Genomic DNA, 18,853 nt, shown 5'->3' on the forward strand with positions numbered 1-18,853 from the left:
TGGGGTGTCCAGCAACACAATAACAAAGGCTGGATTTATTGGTTCTGGCTGCATTTGTGCTTACAATAAAAAACACCTGGTGCTGATAACACACACAGAAACACGGATATACATCCACACACACAATGTACAAAGAAATAGATCCCCACAAAGATGTAAAAAACCTGGTTCACACATCCTTAAACTTCAATACAAAGTGAGGACTTTGTATTGACTTCCATTCATTTTAGTAACTGCATTTATGCCTAAACCTCTCTCTTTCTCTCTCTCTCAAACACACACCGAACAATAGCAGATGTAAGCAAATCATCCATTGCTGGCAGCTTTAACAGCCTTCTGAGTGAGTGGGGGCACAGTGGCAGGGCAGGAGGATGAAGTCCAGGTCGTTGCAGGCTCCCCACACAATGCAGCCTTATCAGGGCGCTGGTGTGGAACATCTGGACCGGATGTGTGAGCTGTGGCTCGCCTACAGAACACGTTAACACGCTGATGCTTTACTAATCCACTTATGTTTATTTTTTCTTCTCCCGCAAAATAAAATCCAACCATTTAGCTTCCATTCATGATTTTACCACAACGGCAAAGCGAAACAGCGCAACAGTTAAGTGGTTCTTAGATGTTGTAGTGTTATCATTGATGCATACTGCCACCTGCTGGTCAATCATCCCAAACATTGACAGAGTGCAAAATGAAGTTGATAAATCTATTAATGATGTTGTCTATAATGACATAATAAACATGCATATATAATCTGAGAAGTCTCAGAAATTTAACAGCTGAAAATTAACGACGCTGCTACAGTGTCAGTAAAGGTGTCTTTATACTCAGAGAGCTTCCTTGTACCTGAACGGTCAAATGTTTCATAAACAAAAGAAATAAAAATTATTACACAGAAATATACCTGTTTGTAAATGCTGATACCTTTGAATGTATTCTTAACTGAAAAATTGTTTTACCAAAGAATTGTTGTAAACTAATCAGATTTGAGCGTTTAGGTTCGTCTGCTGCCCCCTGGTGGTAAAAAAATAATTATTTCCAAGCATATCAATAATCAATGATAATAACTTTAAATGCTGAGGTTCTTGGATTTTCCTGTGCCTGCTTTCATCTGTTCTAAGAGTATGGCTTGAGTAATAAATACTGGAGGTGAAGCCACCTCAAATCAACAAAAATATGAAAACAGAAGAACAAACGACAAAGATTCAATCTGAATTGTTTGATTCTCTATGTCTGGCTTTTGGGAAGGAAACTTGTTTTCTACGAGTTCATTTTTTTCATCATCACAAACGACGAACAGTGAGGGTGATGTCAGGGCCCCGCTGCGGGATGATGTAGCGCTCCTCCCTGAGCAGACGCAGCAGCAGGTCCTGGGTTTCGCTGGGCCAGCGGTAGATCCTGGTGTTCTGGAGCCAGCTGGGCACGTGTCCCTAACACAAACACAAGCAGCAAAAGACTCTTGAAGTCTCTTTATCTCAGCTCTACACACTCCCAATAGCTCATTCCCCTTTTCATCCCAGCGCTCGTCTGTTCAGTATGACTCAAACGTTAAGAAGAACCAAACACATTCTAAATTAGGATGAAGACGCCATGTGGTCCAGACCAGCCATGCTGTTATCAGCTACAGTCCAATTCCATTCTTTGTGATGCTGTGGGAGTCCCCAGGGTAGTGGTTTGAAAACCACATTTGCTTCACTTTATTAAATGACGGAAGAAGAGGAGGGTACTGGTCCAGTGCGTCTGCAGTCCTGACATCCATAAAGAAAGTATGTGTGGATTTTCAAAATTATTGAGAGGACTTTCATTGTGAATCGATACTAAGTAAAAAGTGTCTATAATCAGAATATGCAGGCTGTGCACAGAGGTTGCTTTAAAATATACGACAGTGTTTAAATAAAAAAGGCACTAAATGTAATGTTTTCTCTGCTATGTCAGGATGGTGTCTCAGTTTTTAGAACTGTTGTCATGCAGTCAAGTCAAGTTTATTTGGCACATTTCATCAAGGCTCTTACAGTCCATACATAAACATGACTGTTGGGTCAATTGTTCACTCTAAATTGTCAATTGGTAAGAGTATGTGCGTTCCCTGTTGGCCTGTGTTTCCCTGTGTTGATCTGCCCAGTGCACTTTACCTCTTCAGAGTTCAGATCCTGGAGTTTGTGTATAGAATTTGTAAGTTCTCCCTGTCCATGGTATTTGGTATTCATGGTTAATTGGACAATCAAAATTTCTTATTGGTGTTCTCCTTATAGTTTGCTTTGAGTTTTTTAATGAATTGGCAACATGTGCAGGGTGTACATTGAACACTGACAACTTGAGAAGGGCATTGGCTCCTCCTGACATGCAGGAGTTGTGCCGGTATTAAAGCTGGATTGATCTGAGGAGGTGTTTAATAGTCAGAAGAAACAACACAAAGATTTTTGTGAAAGTCTGTTCTTACCTTAGTTGCATTGGGAAACAGGACAGGAACCAGTCTGAAGTTTAGACAGCCTTGTTGGATGTACTCATTTTGAATCTGTGGAAGAGCAAAGGATAGATCGTGGTACACCACAACTTTCACACAGGCTAACTAAGCTATCTATTTCTTGTTTTTCTGTTAGGAGTATCACTGTCCAGCATGACTGGAATCAGATCCTGTGCACAGCCAACGGACCTGGTTGTGAATGTACTTGGTGTGGAGGCCGTGGTCGTCGTCTCCGCCTCCCTCCACATCCTCCTTATACTTGGGGCTGATGACCACAATGATGAGCACTGATTTCTGTCAAACAACACCACTCTGTCAGCTTTTCGAAAATACTCTGTTTGCACAGGTACTGACAGGTCATCAGACAGACTCACATCATTCAGGTAGCGATCCATCCATTTATTAATGCCCATTCTTCGGATCGGATTGTCAAAGATGTCAATCTGTGGAGATTCATGCAAGCTCAGTGTGTGAAACGTCGGATTGTCTCAAACTCTGACGGAAAGGTTAGGAGACTTACAGCTGGTTTGAAACCCTGGCTGGTCAAAAATCCGACAAAATTAATGATTTCACTAGCGGTGTCCACAGAATATGTGATAAAAACATTCCCTGGAATAGAGAGGTGAGTGAAACACCTTTTACCAGGAGAGTGTGACATATGCTATGTAAGGATGTAACTTACTGCTCTCCTCAGGCAAGCTGATGGTCTTCTTGATCTCCCCAGTGACCGCTCCTGCACCTGCAGCAGCAGAACAACCCACGCTGACTTCACGCATCACATCAACAGGAGGTGGCGCGCACTGAGGCATTAAACCTCGAGGAACATATGGAGCCTCTTTAAGCTGAGGAGTGCTCTGTGGGGCATTCCTGCAGAGGAATACAAGACAAAATCCACCATGAAGACAGAGGGCAGAGAGTATTATATACCCCACTGCTAAATAAGTAGAAGTCTGAAAACAAACTGTTGTTGGTGGAGTGGAAGGTCCTGATCGTAACGACAGTAATTCTTCTGGTGATGAGGTGCAGGATGGTGATACTGTCTGCGTACTGGAGCAGGGACTGCAGGGAAGAATGGCAGAACAAATATGAGCCTCTTGTATATAGGACTGTCACAATAAGCAATAAATCAATTAATCACATAATAAATTAGAACAAACTCAGTAACTTACATTTGCATAATTGATCAATTTTTCCTTTTCTCTCTCTTTCCACAAGAGTTCCCATGTTAAATGTTTGTTAAAATTTACAGTTTATTGTTCTTTTAGAATGAGTTGTTGCATTATTATGCCATTAACATTATATTACTTGAAAATGGTTTCAAATGAACAATATTATTGTTTATCATAATAACTTCTTATCGTAATAATTATCCAGAAAAATCTGTTATTGTGAGAGGCCTACTTGTATAGACAGTGTGTATTTCAGCCACAACAGATGAACCTTTCACAGAAACACAAAACTGTTTATCACTTTTGAAACTTTTGAAAGCTGATACCAGATATGTTCAGTAGCCTTGAATTCATTGCTAGAGCAACGCGGAAGTGGCTGAATTACACGACACACCATATAAATCTGTCTCAACATGGGTCTTCACTGAGAGCCTTTGTGTTTCATACGTTATCAAATTAACATAATCGATATCGAGTTACATATGGGTAAATCGAGAACACCAGTTACTTTGGAAGGCACCGTATGCGTTGCCTTTTCCCAGACTTAATTTTCTTACTTACCTAAAAGGTTAACTATTCATAATAATGGATTGAAAAGAGGTGTAAACAAAAGGTTCTTCAGTAAATACAAGTGCTCTGTGTTTACCCTTACTGTTAGAGTGGACATCATGTTGAATATACTGCAGTTCCACTGACCTGGCATACGTGCTTGGTGTTGTAGCACATTGTGGTGAACCCAGTTAATGTTTGACATGAGTGGTAACGGAGGCTCTAAGGATTCTGCTTCTTCAAAAGAACAGCCCAAATCCCAGTCTGAAGGGCCTGTGAGGCCCTTCCTCTGACCATTCATGGGGTCCCATTCGTAAAACGGCTGGTGATCTCTGACAGGAGGACCTGGGTGAGCCGCATGTTGGGGCGTGAAGCGAGGGTCAGCACGAGCCTGAGAAGCTGCCCTGCCTTCATACTGGCACAGTCCCTCAGGGAGCCTAGTGGGGCCCACCCCACTCACTTCCCTATCACAGCCATGCTTCTCAACTTTCCTGATCCTCTCTTCATGTCCGCCACACTGGTCACAAGAAGGGAAAGAGGCCAAGTCATTATCGGGGACTGTCATCCGCTCATCCGTCTCAACAGGAATGCTCCGATGAGAGCAAGGACCTAAGAGAACAAGTCAAATGGAAAACAAGTTTTCAGTTTACAGGGAACTACTTTCTGATCAACAAGACAGATCTTCTTCAGACACAACAAGACTGAGGAAGAAAGTGTTGCCTACCTTTGTGACTGTCCATTTTCTTCACAGGAAGCTACTTTAGGGGAAAGGAGAACAACATTTCAGCAATCTAACAAAACAGAACACCCATCATACCTTTCTACCCAACACAGAGACAAACACAGAAAGTTGCATAAGAACTGCCATGACAGTTTTTATGCTTACCCGGAGTCAGGATCAACAAACAGAAACTACTGCTTCTACTGAAAATATCACAGAACGTGGAAAAGCCTTTCCCAGGAGCACCTTTACTAGGTTATTAATCTTTGTCACTGAAGTGTGAGAAGCAACAACTCTACCTGTTCAGGCTGGCTGGAATGTAATGCGATCACACAGAAACTGGTACAAAGGTGAGAAATACTGATTTGAAGCTGAGGCAGGTGCGTCTCCCAAAGAAGAAGAAAATCTCACAAATTCTTGTTTGGACTAGAAAACAAGAACAAAAAAGAACAAAGCCAAACGTGATCTTACCCACCTTAACTCCAGTCTTCCGATTCCTCAACTACTGAGCAGACCTGTTCTGAAGCAAACAGGAAACATTCCTTCTTCCTGGTTTATGTAAAGTTTTTCAGTCTCGTGACCCATTTATGCAAATGGGATTGGGCAACAAGTCCAGTACTGCCCATCAAGTTGTTTCTACAGTTGCACTGTCAGGTGTAACTGTTTGTCAAAAGGTTTGACCTGATATTTAAATGGAAAAGAACAATAGAAAAAAACAACAAGCAAACAAAAAAAACACCATACCAACTTATTGGATATATCTTTCTCAGTGATACATTGCGCAGTCAAAGTGAGTTTATTTTGCTTTAATCTTTACTACAAATATAAAAGTTTTATCGTATTAGTAAGATTAAAAAAAGTGCACGACATAAACTAACTGCTTTGGTAAAAAAAAACAAAAAACTTGCCAGTCAGGTTAGAGTTCGTCAACAACAATTTTAAAACAAGTTTACCTTAATAAGAATAATGTCTGATTCTAGTCCTGTCAGTGTGTCAGCCTCAGGAAAACAACACACACAAGGCCTTCCTGAAGTTCACTGACTATTTACATTATTGCGACACATGCTGCCGTTTTGAAGAGTTAGGAAATCTAAGCTTAAGGAGATTTTGAGGAACATTAAGTGCTGGCTTGTCTTTGAAGTAGGTATGTGGCCTTTAGCGTGAGCCTGTTTTCAGCAGGGTGGAAAATACAGTATTTTGTTGTGGCCTAATCGGGTTCATTACTTCTTATGATCTTATCGTCAAGTTTAATAATAAAATATAATTATAATATAGGATCAGCCGATTATGTGGGAATAAAATACTATTCTGGGGCCTCCGAAATGGTCTGAGAATTGTAAATAAAATGAATAAGGCATTAAGCCACAGTTTGAAATTTTACTTTAAATTATTGCATCATAGGACAAGATTGGAGGACTGGATAAAAATCCATGTTGGCATCCTAATGGTAGAATCATAGAGATTGAGTCTATGAAGGCCAAAAGTCAATGGAATTAAGTTTTATTCTATCCTGTCTGTTTCAGACTGGTCAACACCACAGTCACAGGGCTGCTGGATAGTGACCCCTTATGATTTACAACAGAGAAAACCTTCATTGTAGTGTTGTTCAGGAGAGTACTCAGCTCACGGGCCTTTGCCTTGCAGGTCATAGCTTGTACCAGCTCCTGTCTGAAGCGGTGGCTGACCATGCAGTAGAGCAGGAAGTTGGTGGTAGAGTTGAGGTTCTGGAGCATGTTAGCCACGTCTCCGGCTACGTTGATTGGAATGCTGTAGTCGTTCCTGTTGAAGCTTTCATCATTGTACCTCGTCCTCAGGATGCAGTATGTGACAAAGCGAGGAAGACTAAGCATGACAAAGGCCACAGAGACAGTCCCCAGGATGAGAATGGTTCTTTTTAGTGTACCTCTGGTGTTCCTTCCATACATGATGCGTCGTTCCTCCTTAGTGAAGAGGTTGCTGGCCCGGCACAGATGGTACCCAATGAGGTAGTTGAAGATGATGACCAGCACAATGGGGATTCCTCCAGAGAGGAAGGTAGCTATCCAGACTATAACTGTAGAATAGGTGTGATTGCGATATCGACAGCGGGGGAGTGTCATGTTCTCTCCGTCCACGGTTAGATTTACAGGTGTGACAATGTTGATCCAACCCATTGGTACCGACACCAGGTGGGACAGCAGCACTATAGCTGTGCAGAACATTTTAGTGTCCCATGTTTGAGAAAAATTCTGTTTGGAAACAGTGCTTCTGAGGACAAGGTAGCGTTCAATGGTGAACACCACCACGATCCAGGAGGAGCTGTAGAGGGAGCCATACTGTAGGAATCCAAGGATACCACACCATGGGTCAGAGTGCCAGAAGGGCTGCACAGTCCAAAAGGTCAGAGTCAGGTCCAGAAGTATAACCCACACCAGGTAGAAGGTGTCCACAATGGCCAGACAGCTCAGGTAAACGATAGCCGTGTTGGACATCCCACATTTACGAAAACAGATCATATAGAATGTGAAGAGGTTTGCTGGAAGAAAACACAAAACCAAAAAGCCGTGTTGTTTACCTCAGCTCATCAATGCCCTTTATTTTATTTCTGGAATTCTGTTGACCCTGTATTCAAAAGCAGATGGTTCTTTACTTTAAATTAATAATTCTTAAAATGTTTTTCAGGGGATTCTTTTCAGTTAATATTTCTTGTTTTGACTCTATAACATTCCACAGTAATAACCTTGTAAATAGTTATAAATGTAGAGAGTAACATAATGTAAGCTATAAGCTGGCAGTAATTCATATACTTCAAGTGTTTATTTTGTAAATGTTTTATTTAGCTGATCATAAAACTTGCAGTTAATGAAAATCCCCAAATTCCAACTTCCAACGAACAAATGATAAAAGAATAAAATAGAATATTACATAATAAAAAAACCCTTCACTGTCACTGTCGAAACTCAAATTTCAGTTTGAATTTTAACAACTATAAATCCCTTAACAATCAGTTTAACGATTAAAGGGCCATCATGACACAATTAGCAACTGACTTACATATTATTGACATGTAAGTCAATGGGATGACATTATATTTATTCCCCATTTGAATTATTCTTCATCTTATTATGATGCAATACTTTTCTTACAACAAGACTACTTAAATCATTATGGAATAATCACATTTTCTGTGGAACTGAAGTTTGAGTTTTATTATCTATAAGCCCTGATCATCAGATTAGAGAGAAGTAAACATCTGAAACACACCGCTCTGTGTGGAATAAATCTATAGGCTCTCATAAATGACGACAAACCTGGAATACCCACGATGCAAAGCAACGGGTAGTAGATTTTCTGCACGGTGACAAACACAGAGACGCTGGCTCCCTCCATGATTCATCCACTTCATACATGTAATACCTGCAATAAAGCCAATAAGAGTAAATTAACCACATACTGTCCTATTACTGACCATTTTAAATTCATGCAGTGGATTAAATTTCCTCAGCAGAAATTTTTGGTTGCTCTACCTGGGAATTTGATCACCTGGCTTTGTTACACAAGAACAGTAGAAAAATAGTCAAACAACACCATTATTGTCAACTTCCACTTTAGTTCTAAGTCACCTTAACCAAAGCTGGCTGATCAACCGAAAACAACATTCCTACTTTTTAATCTCTAATTGTTTTAAATCAGTCAAACCTGTTGGATGTCAGGCGGTGCTCCTGCCAGAAAAGAGTTTTGTCCACAGGTACAGCCAGGCTGATTATGGCTCCATATGGACGAGGCTTTGCTGAACAGAAGGAGGGATCTAACAGACGGAAGAAGGAGGGATTCATTCTCTTTATAGGTGAATGGAGGAGAATGTTCTCAAACTGATCCTCAACTGATGCTGATGACCGTTGGAGGAAAAGAGACAGAATGGTGGAGGTTTTATTTGATCCTGTGAGTCTGGTGGATCCAGAGATTCTGGTGAGCTAGCCATATTTTTCCCAGGATACAGAGGGAACAGCCTAAATATGTTTAGGCTGTTCTTAAAATAACAGCCTAAATATATATTTTTTATTTTTTACCAAAAATGATTTTTGAAAAAAAAAACAACCCATAAAAAAAAATCACCAATCACTTTGGAATAGATACTAGAACAAGGTGTAAAGACGGTGCCGGTCAACAGGCTGTCAAACAGTGCAGGAGGGAACCAGCATGCCTGGCGAGCGGCAAAGCAGGGAAAATTTCTTTTATGACTCCTACAGCTTCAACACACAAGCTTGGAGATTTCTGCTAAATCATCAATATTATTTTCAAATAACTTGGATTTTGTTTTGACAAGAAACAAAACTGGTAGAAAGCCAAACCCAAGGAGTTCTGCAACAAAACCTGGGTAACAGGGTTGCCATTCTGACCCTTCACACACATGGAAAATATCCTGCTTGTAGATAAGTGAGAGCAGGTTGTTATTTCACATGAATGATGTTCTCAAACCATTGCATGAGCGGTTTTTATGACCCTTAAAGAGTTAAAACGCCTGCTTGCCTGAATGCTTGATGACACTTGTCTTTTAAATGAAGGATTTTATTTTACTAATTGGAAAATACAGTAAAGTCCTTTTAAGGGTGATGATGAGGAATTGCTGTGATTCCAGGGTGTTTGAGGTTTGGGTTTAGGGTTAGAATAGTTTTGGGGTTTTTATTATGGTTTAGTTTTATTTCATTGTGACTTTTTGCTTGTCTAATTATCTTAGTTTTAGTTATTTTTAGTGTTAGTTATTGAATATTGTTTAGTTTTTCGTAGTTATAGTAGTTTTAATTTAATCATACTCTGATTAAATTTTAGCTGCAGAATTAGAAAAGGTTAAAGTATTACATGGTGAGTATGTATATAACAATCAACAAAAAATAGCATTTTCCAAAAATGTATTTAGTAATTATTGAACAGCTGTTTTCTCCCAACTTTTGCAAATATGGAGTCATTTGAGGGAAGAGAAAATGTGTGTGAGGGGAAAAGACTGCAGACTGATCAGAAAAGAAAGCCAGTTTTTAATTTAAAGAAAGTTTAAGAAGATTCTCTGAAGCTATTCTCTGTCTGGTCATTTAGCAAAGCCAAATTATTTTGGTCATCCTTACTGTAACAAATTTGATTAAATTTAGTCCAGTTTCATCTGAAATCATTTCGTTTTTATTCAATACGTGTACAGATGTAGTTTCAAATGTAATTCCAGTCAGAAATGAGACTCAGAAAGAGTGTAAAATGTTTATTTGTCTTTTCTGAATTTCAAACGCCAAAAGAAAAAAGAAAAGAAAAGAAAAAAAAATATCACTGAATTAACAAAACAAGAAATGCTAAAAAATGGAAATGTCAGATACAGAGTGAGGTTAGCCACACTTACAATTCATTCAGCTGTACAACTGAAGACTAAAGGAGAGGAATATTCAGCGTCTCTGAGCTGAATCCTCATTTCTACTGGCTCCACATTCAGACTTCTCCACATGTTACCTGAATTGGTCCCCGAGTTTTCCCGACTCGACATTACAACCACGTCTGTAAAGAACCACCTGGAACAAAGAGTTGGTACAGAGCTGAAAGGAGAGCAGAAAGAAGGAACAGAGCAGGTGAACTGGTTTGGGCTCAGCAGCTGGAGAAGATGGGAACCATCTCCAAGCTGCACCAAAAGAAGAAGAAGAAAAAACCCCCACTTAAATAAGAAGAACATGTGCAGATTCCTCTTTGCTCACACATGGTCCAAAGTGCAGAAAGAGAAGAAGCAGCTGTGAGGAAGGAATGTGATTGGTAGAAACATAATCCATCATTAAGGAGCACAGAGCTTCTTGTAGAAGCTTGTACAAAACAATAGAAAAAAATCTAAATACAAATAGGGATGAAGCACAAAGATTAGGCCCACTCAAGAAAGTATGACTTTAACCTCAAATTCTGACATTTTTCTTCAGAAATTCCACTTTAATCTAAAAAAGGTCATAATTTTTTATTTATTTTTTTTTTTTTAAGTGGCCCTAAATCTTCTTCTGTAGTGAAGCCATGATTTACAGGAGGATTTTTTTTTTCCAGACAGAAAAAAAAAAAAAAAAAAAAAAAAAACAGATTGAGGCATCAGATTTAATCTTAAAAAATAACACTGGAGCCTCTGCCTGATCATGCGCTGCTCGGTGCTCCTCTCCCTGCTGTTTTTCTTTTCATAATTATTTTTGTGCAGGAGAAAATAAAATCTGGAACAGAGGCAGACAAACTAAAACAAGCTTTTCTTATTTACAGAGAATACAGGTTATTTCTTTGCATGAGCGCTCCCCTCTACCCAACCCCTCACCTCCCACATCCCAGTTCAGTTTGTGAGCCTTCATCTGCTGGGTTCAGACACCCGGGGAGTCAGAGGGATTTTTTTTTTTGTTTGTTTTTTTGCAGGAAGGAAAATCTGAGAGGTTCGAGTTGAATGGAGGAAGCTAAACAAATCCCTGGAACTAGAAGCCTGGCTGCTCCACAGTCTGTTGGGTTTTCTTATTTAAATACAGCACTTCTGGGGTCAGCCCCGCCCCCAGCAGCAGTTCCACCTGAGCCCTGATGAACCGCAGGGTCGGAGGGGGAGGACGTGGGGACAGCAGGATGTTTTTTTTCTTATTTTGGGTGGGGGCGGCGGGTGTTCAGAGGTTATCCCCAGGCTGGTACTGTGGCTCGGTGGCTGTGAAGTAGTCCTCCAAGAAGGCCTGCAGGTACTCGAAGGTGGGCCTCTCCTCGGCGTCCTTCTTCCAGCACTGCAGCATGAGCTCATGCAGCGAGCTGGGGCAGTCCTGGGGGCACGGCATCCGGTAGCCCCGCTCCACCTGCTCCAGAACCTCACGGTTGTTCATGCCTGGGGAGCCAAACGAGAGCAGAGTGAGGCCAGACACAGGCTCCGGAGCTGATCCATAGCGGACACGTTAAGGCCAATCAAACAGGCCGTTATCAGGTCGCATGGGCAACCCGACTGTGTGAGCAAACACCCAGTCAGCAGTAAAACACACGGACACTCACTGAATCCTGCATATCAGATATTCAGAGGAGCAACATGAGGGAATATGAACCTGTGGGGTTGCAGAACTCAGCGTTCCTCTGCAAAACTAGAGATGAACTGGTCCACTGTTTCACTTCCGATACTGGTACAGATATCTGAGGTTTAGTATCAGCCGATACAGATATCTGAGGTTTCGTATCGGCCGATACCGATATCTGAGGTTTAGTTTCAGCCGATACCGATATCTGAGGTATCGGCTTAGTTTAGTTTCGCCCGATACCGATACAGATATCTGCGGTTTAGTATCGGCCGATACCGATACAACACAGGAAAACAGCTGTACTGACTGAAAATGTTTCGTTTTTTAAACAGACATAAATGTACTCAATTTCATTTACTTTATAACTGCACCAGCACAGCACACTGACATACACTGACAGCTTCACTAGTTTGGTGAAACATAAAAACAACTTCACTTTGTTCAGTCAGTGGAAATACAACAGCCAATGGAAAATAAATAATAAATTCTATCTTCACTGAAGGTGTGTGTTTAGATTTAGATTGTTCTTGTTTTTTTCCGACTGGACACAATAATAATTGAGTTGGATGAACGTGTAGAACCCTGTGTGCTCCCAGTAGAACCGGACCTGCAGGGCGAGTCGGGTTCTACTGAATGATGGCTGGATGTTTCATCACGGGTCATCAGAGCCTCTTAATGAGCCAGTAGCTGTGTGTGCTAACCTTCATCACCTCAGCCTGTGGAACAGTCAGTCAGACAACCCCTGCCCCCTCCCAAAGACCTCCCAGAACCCCCAGGCCCACTTCCGATACCGATACAGATATCTGACACAGTACTCAATCCTTCCAGCTCCCAGCTTGATTGACACTCAGCCAACCTCAGGACAGACTGTGCCATCTCCTCCTCTCTGTAGGACATGAGGTCGTCTAGAGGCCAACGGCGGCAATTAGCCGTTATCTCCCCGTCTTCCTCTGGCACCGAGACAAAGGTTAGCCAGGCTGAAAGGAAGCTTTTACTCCCGTAAAGAGCAGGAAGGGCCAGATGGATCAGTATGTGCTTTAGTAACAGCTCTGTGTTCTGAACAGGACAGGCTTGTCCTTCATCACCACGGATCAGTGAAGGCGCCGCGGCAGGCTGAGGGTTCTCACCTGGGTACGGCACGCGGCCCTTTGTCACCAGTTCCGTCAGCAGGATGCCGAACGACCAAACGTCTGACTTGATGGTGAAGCGACCGTACAACGCCGCCTCCGGGGCCGTCCACTTGATGGGAAACTTTGCTCCTGAAAACAAAACAAAAACCCAACAGATCATATAAAACTCAACATTAAAAGTAAATCTGTCGTTTTTACACAGAATTATCTTCCATCCCTTCAACCAACATGCTCCGATATGAGCAGCTGACACAATTGTTGCTGGACAACTCCACAAATCTGACCTGTAGGGAAGTAAGAAAGTCATTACTGAAGCAAAAGCAGGAGAAGTCCCGTCTGCAGGAGAGCAGAGCAGAAGAGCTGCTCTGTGAAACAGAAGCTCTGAAGCTTGGAAACTGCAGCTATGAGAAGGAGCCTCGTTCTCAAAGGCGGCGCTGGGTTTAAACTAGGTGTTTTGCAGAGCTGAATCGTTGCCATGGAGATTGAAGGATTCCTCAAACATGCATTAAAGGATCAAAGCAACACTCCAGGTATGATTTTGATGAGAGAAGAACACGATGACATGATGTAAAACTCAAAAAAATAGCTTTTACAGAATACTACCCCTTTACGTTTCTGTCCAACATGTCCAACATGTGGGCTGAATCCCAGCCGTGTTGTAGGTGGGAGTCTTCAGGATGAAGAACATGTGTTCAGTAAAATGACTTCATCTGTTATATCTTGTGTTTCCAGAAACAGGTCTGGATGTACTTTATACTGGCAGCAGTAAACCTCTGTTTTTACCACCGCTTGTTTTTCTCCCTGATTCTAACAGCATTCAGGAGAAAGACCTGATGACTAAAGCTAAAAAAGTTCATCCCACTAAAAGGCTTGTAAAATATGTTCACTCCCTGATCTGCAGGCGGACGGCCTTCAGAACTGAGGTAGGGAGGAGGTTCTGGTTCTGTGGAGCTGTGAGGAACTACTGAGATCTGCAGTGGGTGTGCTGTGTGTTTATCTCTCCAAGTGGATTTCCTGCACACAGTCAGGTTGCTGTAGTGTGTGTGTGTGTGTGTGTGCGTGTGTGTGTGTGTGTGTGTGTGAAAGCGTGAGCGGGGTGGGGAAGGAAACCCCACCTTGCCGGGCCGTGTACTCGTTGTCCTCGATTAGCCGGGCCAGGCCGAAGTCGGCGATCTTACACACCAGGTTGTCTCCCACCAGGATGTTAGCTGAGCGCAGGTCTCTGTGGATGTAGTTCATCCTCTCGATGTAGGCCATGCCTGCAGCCACCTGAAGAACAGAGGGGGAAAAAAATGCATTGGAAAGTTGAGTGGAAGAGAAAACACCATGGTGGAAAGAGGTGCTAAAGCAACAGGGTTATCTGCATGAGTTTGATCAATCAGAAACCACTACTGATTTTACGATTAAACGTACATGTAGAAATATGAGCATTGAGGTCGATACACACCTGTGCTGCCATGTCCACCAGGTTGGGCAGCTTCAGCGCTCGTCCCTCTCCGTCCTTTAAGAAGTCCAGCAGGCTGCCTGCAGCCCACAAACACATGCAGCTGAAAAAGGTTTCCCCGTTTCCTGTAACCTTAACCCAAACTTGCTGTTCAGCCTCCACAACCTGCATCTAACAAATCTGACGGCCGACTGAGCCTGTGGGGTTGGAACTGTCTGCTTCAGGTCATCGAAAGCAGCGACGGCTCAGAGGGACAAACAGGCTTCACAAAGACTTCATTCAGAAAGTTCACAGAGCTTCAGCTTGTTTTAAAAAGACACTCGAGCATTTCAGGCTGCAGAGATGGATGCTGATCAGACGCGGTGATGATGCACATCAAAGCTTCCCTTCGTGTACGTCCTCAGCTCGCTCCGCGTTCTCTCTCTGATTTACTGCTCTGCTTTGATGGTCTTAACGATCTGCAGTCCGTTTCACCAGACCAGAAACCAGAAAGAAGCAGAAGCAGCTCAGACTAAATGAAAAGAACCAGTGGTTCACTGTTCTGGAGTTTTCACTGGGCTGATGCGTCAGGCTGCGGGTCTGGGTAAAGGTCACGCCAGTTGGGTCCACATTTTTAGCAACGAGGGCCAAAAATGTGACATGGAAAGAATGTTTTGCTTTTTCACCTGCTCAACAAGAAACTGCAGAGCAGTTTGATATCCTGTAGGAAAAGGGATCTAAAAATCCTTTTAGATCCAAACATAAAAAGGGTCTAAAAAAATGCAATGTCCCTATTCTTGCTTTATTTAGCCAATTTTTAAGCTACTAAGCAACCTATTGAGTTTTTGGAGGATTTTAACACAGACATGAGTTCTTCCTGTTTTGATCCAGCACACACACTCAAGCATTATTAATAAAAGTTAATGTAACATCTATACAATTTTTTTTTATAATAGCTCTATTTTCTGGTGAACTGCACAGAGAGAAAGTTAGTTAACTGGGCCGTTATGCAGCGCAGCAGTATTCTACACTGTGCTGACCAGTGGTGAGCAACTTCAAATAAAAGCAGAGCTAATGTTTTGTCCAGGGATTTTGCTGACCTTGGAAACATTCAGCACCTCGAAATTAATTTTCGGAATAAATTCCAACGCGGCAACTTGCTTGGCTGCTTTGTAAACTTTAGGTTGAAAAAAGCTCGACAACTTTGTGGAAGTTTTGGTTATTGAATCTTAAGTAGTTAAACAATTTTATATATCCTCTTATTTTGAAGAGGGTGAAGACAGCAGCAGTTCTGTTTTCTCTCCTCATGTTCTCACTCTTTTTCTCCAATGATTTTATTTCAAACGAGAAACAGACCAGAAGGAAATAAAACAAAAATAGCAGAGCGCAAGATAAAACCATAAATACAATAACTACATTAGTGAACATCAAGCCTTGTTGCTCAAGGGTTGTAGTCTTTCAAGGACAGGTGTAATTTAAATTGAACTTAGCGCTTTAGAATCAGTTAGCGCTGTGTTGGTGTAGCGCTTTAGCGTAAACGGAACTGATGTTTATGATTAGCGCCTTCATCGATGATTAATCTACAGATGGAATAAAAAGTATGAACATCCGGATCAACTAAAAAGGTTGAACATTCATTATTTCATCTGTAAAAATCAGATCTCATAAAAACAAAACCAGAAACCAGGTAGTTCCATTTAACTGATATCTACTCTTGCAAACCATCTGATCCTCCCCAGCGCATCTCCATGACAACCAAGCTTTCCCATGAGGCAGTACCTTTGCTCATGTACTCGGTAACGATGTAGATGGGCTCCTCAGACACCACGGCGTACAGCTGCACCAGCTTGTCGTGGCGGAGCTTCTTCATGATCTGAGCCTCCTCCAGGAACGACTCGGGCGACATGGTGCCGGGCTTCAGCGTCTTCACCGCCACTTTGGTGGTGCCGTTCCACGTTCCTGCTCACATGCACACACACACACACACACGCACACGCATGCCAGCGTCAGAACAGCAGGAGCATCTGCTGCCATTCACACTGCGTCAGGAACATAGGCAGAGTCGACGGGAGGCAGGCATGCACATGGGGGGAGTCGGGAGGGCTTTCTTTGAAATGTCATGCAATACAGAGTGAGATCGGAGATGATGTGATTTACGTTGCTTTCTGATGACGTGAACACAGAAAACTGAGCCTTTACTTTGAGCTGCGGTTCCTACATGGTTTCTAAATCATCATTCCAGACTTTTCCTGGTCCAAATGTTTACAGATATGCTCAGTCAGCAGGTCTTAATGCTCAATTCTTATTTTATGATATGATTTATTCATTCTTCTTTCGTTTTTGCTTGGCTGTTCATGTCACACGGCAGCACTCTGTGATAACGGATGGAGTCGTCTGTGGATCAGTGTTAAAGTTAATGAGCAATGGGAGCTGATTGTATCATCATAAGAAGCTAATAAAAAGAAAGCACAACCTCTGTAAAGATATGTTCAGATGTTTATCCAGAATCGGGTGTGTTGGGATTGTGGTGAGATGATTTCAGAGTTTCCATAATTAGAATTTTTATCCTTCGTTTAAGGCCAGATTTCCTGCATCTGTTTTCTTCTGGTGCAAAATTATGATGCATGTCTCTCATCAATGGCAGAATGCAACATGATCATTCTGACTAACTGAATTAGTTCTATGTATGAAAATGGGACAGATCAGCTTTTTTTGGGAGGTTAAAATAAGGGAGTTGGGCTGTTCAGATTACCATGAAAAAGTCAGATCAGGTTTTTATAGAGGCAAAAAAACCCAACAACAACAAACAAAAACAGGTCTGGGTGGCATTTTCCTGCTGAGTGACTGCAGCCTGCTACTCAGATGGGTTTTGGACTGTTTAATGTTTAATGTTGATCCACAGTCACGGCGCTGTGTGAACCTGAACGTTTCAGTCAACTAATGAAAACATCGTCATAAATTTGAAAAATTCTCTTTTTGCTTAAAATCCATAATTAAATTTACTTCTCATTTAATTTGGCCTAAAAATGAAACAGAAAACCAGATTTGTTCCAGACTGGAGGAACTCACAGACTTTCTCCTCTGATCTCACTCTGAGTCAAACATACACACTGGACTGGGGATGTTAGTGAGGCATGAACTGACTAACTGAGTCTGGAGAGAGTTCAGTAATCACAGTTAGCTGCTGTTAGCGGAGCAGCTGGGTGGAGCTCACCGCCTGTCCTGCTGGGAGTGTCGACAATCAAACATCTGCAGTCCCCTGAAAAACTATTCACAGCCATTGAACATTTCTTTGCATTTTGATTGACATAACCACCAACTTCAATGTGTGTTATTTAGCTACAATAGAATAGTTTGGTAAAGAGAAATGGTGGAAAAAAAAAAAGTCTGGGTCTTTAGGAGACTAGAGAGTGTGAGAGAGGGGAGGCCTGCTCTGTGATGGTGAATCACATAAAACTTGTCTATACTAGATCTAATTAGCTCCCCCCAATAAGGAGAAAGAAAACAGTTCAGCTCATATTTGGATGTGTAGAAGTTGAGGAACAGATTTGCTGGTTGAATCAAGGAGCTGAAACCCTGTATGGAATATTCCAGAACAGCTTAAAGCCTCCGTCTGTCTCATCAGAGACTTTCTGAGGAACGTGTGAAAAGGGGAAGCCCAGGTCTTCTTTGGATTTCTTTCAGGTTTTCTTACCGTAGAACACTTCAGCAAAGCATCCCGTCCCCAGCTGCTCCTCCAGGTTCAGGGCGTCTCTGCTGATCTCCCAGGCATCGTGGCTCAAGCCCACAGTGTCGGGGATGTAGTTCATGCACACGCCCGTTAAATTAAAGCACAAACCATCCGCACTCTCTACATGGTTGGGGGGTGGGGGGGGTGGGGAAGGGAGGCAAGGCACAAGGGTTAACTACGGGGAGAGGAGCATGCATGGAGGCACACACAGAGGGAGGCCATGTTGGTGCGGGAAGCAGAGTCTCCTGACACACTCTTTGTGATTTAGAATCTTTGCTTCATGATTCTCTCAGCTTCCACATTATTCATTATTCTCCTCTTTGGCTTTCCAGGTGTGTCTGGAGTCTCTGCTCCCATCCCCGCGCTCCCCCGGTGTGACCTCCAGAGACGGCTGGGTCCGTACCCATCCAGACCTCCCCAAACTGCCCGTTCCCCAGGCGCTTGATGAGCTGCAGCGACTCCCGTGGGATCTCCCACACATCTTTGGTTTTCACCGACAGGTCGGCGAGGCGGGGCATCCCCTTGTGGCAGGGAACCACCAAGCGACAGCAGAGGCCTGCAGCGCGGTCTGCAGCGCCACGCAGCAGCAGCGAGGAGCAGAGGGAGACATGTGCAGAGAGTTAGCAAAGACTCCGGCCGGGCGGAGAGGACCGA

The 18,853-nt window shown here is 42.5% G+C and overlaps 3 protein-coding genes across 7 annotated transcripts in view; all 3 read right to left on the reverse strand.

The window, feature by feature from the left end:
- traf3ip2a (TRAF3 interacting protein 2a) lies at nucleotides 1-5,576 on the reverse strand. 3 transcript variants are annotated; one of them, XM_044105647.1, is made up of 10 exons: nucleotides 5,376-5,576; nucleotides 4,904-4,934; nucleotides 4,327-4,788; nucleotides 3,424-3,520; nucleotides 3,144-3,328; nucleotides 2,982-3,070; nucleotides 2,836-2,904; nucleotides 2,651-2,755; nucleotides 2,438-2,512; nucleotides 1-1,427 (listed from the first exon to the last, which is right to left on the reverse strand). In XM_044105647.1, the coding sequence occupies exons 2-10, from the start codon at nucleotides 4,917-4,919 to the stop codon at nucleotides 1,281-1,283; spliced, it is 1,245 nt and encodes a 414-aa protein (XP_043961582.1). In that variant the 5' UTR covers nucleotides 4,920-4,934; nucleotides 5,376-5,576; the 3' UTR covers nucleotides 1-1,280. The 3 variants fall into 3 exon arrangements, with proteins under 3 accessions (XP_043961582.1, XP_043961583.1, XP_043961584.1); XM_044105648.1 differs by having other exon boundaries at nucleotides 4,904-4,937; XM_044105649.1 differs by lacking the exon at nucleotides 4,904-4,934 and having other exon boundaries at nucleotides 4,327-4,696; nucleotides 5,376-5,572.
- Nucleotides 5,577-6,209: 633 nt separating this feature from the next.
- LOC122824831 (probable G-protein coupled receptor 139) lies at nucleotides 6,210-8,646 on the reverse strand. The gene is made up of 3 exons (XM_044105651.1): nucleotides 8,579-8,646; nucleotides 8,191-8,296; nucleotides 6,210-7,415 (listed from the first exon to the last, which is right to left on the reverse strand). The coding sequence occupies exons 2-3, from the start codon at nucleotides 8,267-8,269 to the stop codon at nucleotides 6,406-6,408; spliced, it is 1,089 nt and encodes a 362-aa protein (XP_043961586.1). The 5' UTR covers nucleotides 8,270-8,296; nucleotides 8,579-8,646; the 3' UTR covers nucleotides 6,210-6,405.
- A 1,466-nt stretch (nucleotides 8,647-10,112) lies between these two features.
- Nucleotides 10,113-18,853, reverse strand: part of fynb (FYN proto-oncogene, Src family tyrosine kinase b) — a 69,542-nt gene continuing 60,801 nt past the window's right edge. For 2 of the 3 annotated variants that reach the window (XM_044105653.1, XM_044105652.1), the window contains 6 exons: nucleotides 18,603-18,767; nucleotides 16,249-16,428; nucleotides 14,494-14,570; nucleotides 14,162-14,315; nucleotides 13,044-13,175; nucleotides 10,113-11,735 (listed from right to left, as the gene is read on the reverse strand). In XM_044105653.1, coding sequence (XP_043961588.1) covers nucleotides 11,527-11,735; nucleotides 13,044-13,175; nucleotides 14,162-14,315; nucleotides 14,494-14,570; nucleotides 16,249-16,428; nucleotides 18,603-18,767 — 917 coding nt within the window. In that variant the 3' untranslated portion in view covers nucleotides 10,113-11,526. Of the gene's footprint in view, nucleotides 11,736-13,043; nucleotides 13,176-14,161; nucleotides 14,316-14,493; nucleotides 14,571-16,248; nucleotides 16,429-18,163; nucleotides 18,320-18,602; nucleotides 18,768-18,853 lie in introns of all 3 variants that reach the window. The other variant, XM_044105654.1, reaches the window with a different exon arrangement.

This window comes from Gambusia affinis, linkage group LG22 (genome assembly GCF_019740435.1).
Source record: "Gambusia affinis linkage group LG22, SWU_Gaff_1.0, whole genome shotgun sequence".
NCBI lineage: Eukaryota > Metazoa > Chordata > Actinopteri > Cyprinodontiformes > Poeciliidae > Gambusia > Gambusia affinis.